General features: G+C 41.6%; 1 protein-coding gene across 2 annotated transcripts in view; it reads left to right on the top strand.

Moving 5' to 3' along the window:
• The window catches only part of KIF4A (kinesin family member 4A), a 141,197-nt gene that overhangs the window by 77,822 nt on the left and 55,398 nt on the right, over positions 1-7,977 (top strand). For both annotated transcript variants that reach the window (XM_011943144.1, XM_011943145.1), the window contains exons 14-15: positions 983-1,039; positions 2,017-2,202. In XM_011943144.1, the coding sequence (XP_011798534.1) occupies positions 983-1,039; positions 2,017-2,202 (243 nt within the window). The remainder of the gene's footprint in view (positions 1-982; positions 1,040-2,016; positions 2,203-7,977) is intronic.

The following is a 7,977-nucleotide window of genomic DNA, read 5'->3' as shown; positions in this document are numbered from 1 at the left end:
TCTCGGCCTCCCAAAGTGCTGGGATTACAGGCTTGAGCCACCGCGCCCGGCCCTGCAGTACCTTTATCTGACTTCATGAGCATATTTTTCTGGGAGTATTCATCTAAGGCATTTATTTCTTTCTGTTTTTGTTTGTTTGTTTTTTGTTTTTTCTTCAAGATGGAGTCTTGCTCTGTCACCCAGGCTGGAGTACAGTGGTGCAATCTTGGCTCACTGCAACCTCCGCCCCCCAGGTTTAAGCAATTCTTCTGCCTCAGCCTCCAGAGTAGCTGTGCTTACAGGTGCTCGCCACCACGCCTGGCTAATTTTTTTGGTATTTGTAGTAGAGATGGGATTTCATCATGTTGGCCAGGCTGGTCTCGAACTCCTGACCTCGTGACCTGCCTGCCTTGACCTCCCAAAGCACTGGGATTACAGGTGTAAGCCACCGTGCTTGGCCAGGCAATTATTTCTTTATAGAGGAAGATCCTACTACCTTGACTGACTATAAAATTAAAAAATAACCATTCTATTTACTTTTCTGATGCATTGCCGTTATTTGATATGTCTGTTTGTAGAATGGTATGCCCCCATAAGAACTGGCTAGACTTGTACATTACTAGAGGTATACTTAGTGGTAGATGCATAAAAAGAAAGGGTAGAGTCCATAAAATGGGTTAAACTTTGGCCTGTTGGAATGGCTAAATGTTTCGCTCTGGCCCAACTGTCTCTGGCAGGGCAGGAGAAGTACAAGAAATATGTCAGTTGCCACATGACCTTATTTTTTATAAAAACTACACAATTGTCCTTTATGAAGAAGAAAGACTCTTGAGAGATGGGAAATGGAAACATGTGGCTTTTGGGGTTTCTGTGACTATAAAATGGGTTCAGTACCTTAAACGGTCTCTGTATACACTTGAAAAAAATTAAATAACCAATATAAAATCCACTAGTAAGCTTTACTTCAGACTCTTTCCCTAAACCAAAACATTTGTTACTGCAGGATGAAACTGTTGCTTGCATGGCTGCAGCCATTGATACTGCGGTGGAACAAGAAGCTGTAAGTAATTGGTCCCTTTGTGTGGAACCAGGAGCTCTAACTGCCGTTTCCTATAATTTATCACTCAACTGAAAAAGAGAACCTGTGATTGTTACCATCCTCCGTAGAATGCCTGGGAAATCCAGAAATCTTTAGTGTAAATCTCAGCTTCATAAAACCCCTACCTTGGATAGGCTCTACCACTAATAGTATAACTGGTAATGGAGGCCAGGACTTCTCAAGGATGTAATGTTCCATATTTGCAACCCAGCTTACAGATTTCTTGTTAGAAGCTAGTATTCTGCATCAACCGTCCAGCAAGTTAAAAATGAGGAGAGGAAAAAATGAGGAAATTATGGCAAAGTCAAAAAAGCATTAGAGGAGAAATTGAAGAGAATTTTTTCTCAGCATAATTTTCTATGGATGAGATATTAGGGGCTAAAAGAACCAAGGAAAATAATTTGAGTGTTCAGATCACAAGGATAGATAAAATGTATTAGATGTTGACTAAAGGTTATAAAGACAAAATGAAAGGCTAGATGATGGATTGCTTGAGACAGGCTTTTATCCCTAAAATGAATCTATGTCAGTAGTTTTCACATTCTGAAAGAAGGAAAATACTAGATCAGGTACTAGAGGTCAGCTGTGTGAGAACAAATGAACCCTTTTCTCAATTTCCAGGACCTTCTCTCCTATAAGGACCCCTTGGAATGAGGTAAAAGTAAGAAATGCCATCCAGATCAACAAAGGAAAGAGCAAAGAAACTTAGTTGGTTCTAAAGGAGTCCATTAAAGTGTATAAGAAATAAGGTGCTTGAGAGAGCAGGGAACGAGGCTAGCTCAGTTTATTTCAGATACTTAAAACAAATGTGAGCCACCGTTGTAAAGGAACAGAAATACTGTTAATGGAGAAGTGCCTGTGAGACTTGATGAAATAGTGCCTAAGGAACTTCATCTGCTTGTTTCTCTTATAAATCATTATCCTGATTTTTTTTCCAGCAAGTAGAAACCAGTCCAGAGACGAGCAGGTCTTCTGACGCTTTTACCACTCAGCATGCTCTCCGTCAAGCGCAGATGTCTAAGGAGCTGATTGAGTTGAATAAAGCGCTTGCACTGAAAGAGGCCCTGGCTAGGAAGATGACTCAGAATGACAGCCAACTACAGCCCATTCAGTACCAATACCAGGTAAACTATTTCCTAGGGCAGTATTTGTTCATGTCTACAGTCTCTTAAACTGAATGGGAAGAAAACAACAAGCATACCATTTTTGATGATGAAAAGACAACAAATGTATATAGTATAATGGGAGTTGTACTGTTGGTTTAAGAAGAGGATACATTCAGGACAGGGAGCCTGTAATTTTGTTCCATTTAATCTATCTAATGCCTTATCTTATGCCACAGGTATTTAATAAATTGTTTGATAATGTTATAATAAATGTGGTCCCTACTTACAGAAAAATTATATTCTAATAACTATGTTTGGATTCTGAGAAAAACACATCTTTTGGTAAATAGTCTAGGTTATAGTATGAATTATGAAGAGACTAGTGGATGTCACATGACTTGATAAATGGCTAAACTTTTTTCTAATAGTAGTTCTAAGTGACCTTTGCCAATTAATAATCAGGTCTTTACTTAAAGGCAAATCCTTGGCTTTCAGGTTACCCACAAGAAATGGCCCTTGCTCCGGACTTATTTTCCCTTGTAGACCAGTGTTTCTCATTGTTTGTGATTACAGACAAAGGGATATTAGGATGGGTGGTAGGGGGAAGAGTGGGTTGTTTTCCCATCCAGCTATATCCTACTACTCCCAAGGTATTATATGCTTATATTGAGGAATATCTCTAGTACCCATGCTTTCTTTTCCCCCCATGGCAGCTATTCATATGACATACTTTATTTCCAATCTATAACCATTAAAAACACTTTATAAGTTTACACTGTACAGTTGTTCTCACATCTAAAAAAAGACACAGGGGCAGGGAGAGCTTTTGGATTGGATTCCAGTTGTCCTAGCACCTGATCTATCCTGGGAAGGAGCCTTTTGAAGACAGAAGTGGGGAGGAGAGAACAGTGGACAAGAGAGGTGGACAGTTGGCCCAAGGATGCCCTTGGTCCCTTCCCTCCTGAGGACCTTTTCCTTGGGGGTTCCCCCAGGGCCCACGACTGCAGGACCTTCACCAGGAAACCAGGCTGAATGGGAAGAAGGTTCACAGTATTGGGGGCTGGGAAGGGGAGCCAGGATGAGGAGGAAGGACAGCTTCTGGCTGTCTTCCCAGCTGCTGGGGGTTGGAGTTGTTTTTTTTTTGGTTTTTTTTTTTTGGTTTTTTTTTTTTTTTGGCACTGTCTACAAGGTCTTCCTGGGGTTGGGAGGAGGAGGAACCGGGGGTTTAGGATTCTTTTCTTGTGGAGTTAGGATTCTTTCTATTCAAAGATGGGCCATCTGGCCTATGGTGAGGTTCCCAAGGGATAAACAGTCAGGGTCTTCTGCCTCCTGCTTCCCCAGGACTTCCACCCCCTGCCTGACTGGCATCATCTAGACAACCTTTTGTAGAACCAAGACAAGTGAGAGAGGTGAGCAGAGCTGGAACCAAGCCAGGAGCAGGGAAAGAAAAAAATGTATGCTTTCTCCAGGCCCTCCAACTTATCTTCCTCTTCCAAGAGGAGAGATTATAGGGTTGGTTTTTGTTGGTAGTGGTTCCCAGTCTCAGGAGTCCAAATAAGACTAGTGTTTTCCACCTGTTCTTGGTCTAGTCAGCCCCAGTCCCTCCCCAGGCTACACTAATGACTGGCCTAGATCAGTAGTTGGCAGATTCTCATGCATGTCAGAATCATCTGGAAGGCTCCTTAAAACCCCAGCTTGCAGGGCCCCACTCCATAAGCTCTAATTCAGTGCGTCTTGGGTGGGGCCAATAATTTGCACTTCTATCAAGTTCCCAGGTGATATTCCTGCTGCTGGAATGCAATACAAGAACCACTGGCCTAGAATGGTGCCCACAGTCACATCCTCAGCAACCTGGTGCCTCCTGGGCAGTACTAAGGAGCTGGGCCTCAGCTGGCAAAGCCCAGCCTTAGGGGTACCAACATCACCTGGGAAGCTGCTGGGAATGGTCTACGGGTGAGCCCCCAGTGCAGAGAAGTAAACTAAGGCACAGCGTTCAGCGGCAGAGCTAGGAGAGGAGCGGGATACCAGGGACCAGTAGAGAATGGATGGGGCCACAGGACCCTACAACAAGTACTCATGCTTTTTTAAAAATTACCAGCTCTCGTGTATTTTCAGAGTAAAAACAAAAAAAGTGATTCTGCTAATTAATTTTCACCACTTTTTCCCCCAGGTTAGAGGTTGCTTCCAAAATAATAACTGAGTTGCCAATAGAGGTTTTTTTCCCTTTTGTTATCATGGTCTTTTTTAACTTTTAAAAACCTTAGTTTTTTGTAATGCCAGCACTTTGGGAGGCTGCAGTGGGCAGATCACTTGAGCCCAGGAGTTTGAGACCAGCCTGGGCAACATGGCGAAACCCTGCCTCCACAAAAAATACAAAAATTAGCTGGGCCTGCTGGTGTGAGCCTGTAGTCCCAGCTACTTGGGAGGCTGAGGTGGGAGGATCACCTAAGCACAGGGAGGTCCAGGCTGCAGTGAGCTGAGATCACACCACTGCAATGCAGCCTGAGTGACAGAGTGAGACCATCTCAAACAAAAAAAACTGGCTGGGCATGGTGCTCACACCTGTAATCCTAGCACTTTGGGAGGCCAAGGCAGGCAGATCACCTGAGGTCAAGAGTTCAAGACCAACCTGGCCAACATGGTAAAACCCTGTCTCTACTAAAAATACAAAAATTAGCTTCATGCCTTTAATCCCAGCTACTCGGGAGGCTGAGGCAGGAGAATTGCTTGAACCCAGGAGATGGAGGTTGCAGTGAGCCGAGATTGCACCACTGCACTCTAGCCTGGGTGACAGAGTGAGACCCTGTCTCAAAAAAACAAACAAAAAAAAAAAACTTAATTTTTTCTATGTCAAACAAATGCATATATATCATTTTTTAAAGTCAAATACTATAATACTTAGAAAACTCAAAGTAGTTCTCTATTCCTATTCTGACATTTACCTCCATATTTCTAGATAAGAATTGGCAGTATAATTATGTTACATGTTTTAGATAACTATCTATTGACCTCCCACAGTGGAAGACAAGAATGTAGCTCTCTTATCCCACCACCTGTGCACACTGCCTCACTTTCTTCATTCAAAATGGTTATATCACCCTTTTTGTTTAAATGAATATTTAGTGTTTAAATTATTCTGATTATATAAATATGTTTAAAATTGAGCCATATTGTATGATTGCATTTCCTTTCTTGTATAGCTCTTTGTATTTTCTAGAGATAACATTTTTTCCATTTACTTAGTTTTCTGTATACCTGTCAATAATTTTATCTCCAAACTTCTTGACAAAACTATAAAACTCATCCCAGCACTTTGGGATGCCGAGGTGAGCGGATCACGAGGTCAGGAGATAGAGACTATCCTGGCTAACACAGTGAAACCCCGTCTCTACTAAAAATACAAAAAATTAGCTGGGCGTGGTGGCGGGCGCCTGTAGTCCCAGCTACTCGGGAGGCTGAGGCAGGAGAACAGCATGAACCCAGGAGGCAGAGCTTGCAGTGAGCCGAGATCGCGCCATTGCACTCCAGCCTGGGCGACAGAGCAAGACTCTGTCTCAAAAAAAGAAAAAAAGAAAAAAAACTGTAAAACTCTTCATTGTGGTCAGACATACCAGGTAATTTATCCATTTCTTTCTTGAAAACAACCCTTCTGGAGTCTTCTATCCTGGTTTACTTTCTCTACGGCTGTTGTCCAGCCACCAGCTTGGTACCATCATCCTGGGGATTTGCTTCATTTCTTTCTCATCTCTGTGTTGACATGGATTTCATGTTTTCCTCCTCTTTAGTATACCCCTTTGCTTTGGTGGAATAAAACCCCAATAGCTTTCTGGGAATGCATACATGAAAGGGAAATACTTTAAAGCTTTGCATGTCTGAAAATTGCTTTTTCAAAATTCTTATACTTGTTAGTTTGGCTGGGTTTACAATTCTACAGAAATGTTTTCTTCATTATTTTGAAGGCCTTGCTCCATTGTCTTCTATTTCCAGTATTGCTGTTGAGAAGTCTATTATAATTTTGCATTATTTGTAATAGACCTATATATTTTTTTACTTTGGAAACTTTCAGGATCTTTTCATTGTCCCCAGGTGTTACTTAATTTCACAATGTTGGGCCTTGGTATGGTTTCCTGTTTTTTGTTTGTTTGTTTGTTTCTTATTGTTGTTTTTATAGAGACAGGGTCTTGCTCTGTTACCCAGGCTGGAGTGCAGTGGTGCCATCACAGCTCACCGCAGCCTCAACTTCCTGGGCTCAGGTGGTCCTCCTGCCTCAGCCTCCCAAGTTGCTGGGACGACAGGTATGTGCCACCATGCCTGGCTAATTTTTTATTTTTTGTAGAGATGAAGTCTCACTATGTTGCTGAGGCTGGTCTCAAATTCCTGGTCTTTAGTGATCCTCCCAGCCTCCCAATCCTAAAGTGCTAGGATTACAGGCATGTACCACCACACCCAGCCTTCTTTTCTCATTTATTGTGCTTGGTGCTTGACTGGTCCTTTCAATCTAGAAATGTGTACTCCTTTCTGGGCAGTTTTTTCCCTATCATTTCTTTGATAATGCTATCTCTACATTTTCTCTGTTTTCTCTTTCTTGCACTTCTCTTAGATATTGGATCTCTTAGATTTAGTTTCTACTTTTCTGATCTCTTTCTTCCTATTTTCTATTTCTTTGTCTTTTTATTCCACTCTGGGAGATTTCCCTTCATTCTTAGTGAATTATTTCATTTGGCTATTAATTTCCAAGGTCTCCTTTTGATCCTGTAACTGTTCCTTGTTATAGCCTTTTATTCTTTTTGTGTGGATTCACAGCCCATCTCTAAGAATAGGAATTAAATTTTATCAAGGTTTTCTTCTTCTTCCTGCTTTGCCTTTGTTTCCTCCAGATTTCCTTTCTCTAATGTGTTTGTTTTGGTCTGTCTTTCAGGTAAGACACTTTCCTCAAATTTCTAGTGAGCCATGGCTATCCATTCATATTTAAGAGGGAGGCACTAAAAGCCAATAGCAAGTTGTATGTGCATGGATTTCTCTTAGGCTAATCAATTTCCAATAAAGAACTCTTTTATTCTTTTGCCTAGAGTTGTGTGGGCCTAGTGGTGGTATGCCATAGTTCTAGTAACCCAGAGAAAATAAGGGACTTGAAGTCTCTCCAATCATAGACAGACTTTTATTTAATCCCTGTCAGCAGTATGGTACTGTATCCCTGCTATTAGCTGTGTCCAACCTGTTAGGTTCAGCCTCTCTAGAAAGGAAGCCTCTGTTCCACTCTGTGCCTCTGTGGTACGTATTGGCTTGCTTCTTCTTGATATTTGTCCTGTAGGAGTTATATTTTAGCTTTTTCCACTCTGGACGTCAGTTACTTCTTATCCAGCTGTTTTCTTCTTCCAAAAGTTTGTTGATATCTCTCAACTGCTCTCCTCGTCTCTCTTCATTCTTGTTGATTTATACCTCCTTTTTTGTTCATTTTCATGGGATTTCAGGAGGGAGTAAGTTAAATATGTAGCTCAATTGTCCATATTAACAGGACATACAATGCAGACATACAAGGTCAAATGTATTTTGGCTTTTCCAGGATAAACAAAGGATTACTGGTAAGGCTGAGAAGTGATTCCTCCTTTCTTGTACTCTTGCCTGGAAACATGGGGATATGTGTTCCCCCGTTGTATTTCTTTCTTTTTTTTTTTTTTTCTTAACACAGAGAGGGGTATATTTTGGCTTTTCCAGGATAAACAAAGGATTACTGGTAAGGCTGAGAAGTGATTCCTCCTTTCTTGTACTCTTGCCTGGAAACATGGGGATATG

The sequence above is a fragment of the Colobus angolensis genome, unplaced genomic scaffold (assembly GCF_000951035.1).
Source record: "Colobus angolensis palliatus isolate OR3802 unplaced genomic scaffold, Cang.pa_1.0 Scaffold216, whole genome shotgun sequence".
Classification (NCBI taxonomy): domain Eukaryota; kingdom Metazoa; phylum Chordata; class Mammalia; order Primates; family Cercopithecidae; genus Colobus; species Colobus angolensis.
The sequence above is the reverse complement of the archived record's forward strand: the minus strand, read 5'-3'. Positions and strand labels throughout refer to the sequence as shown.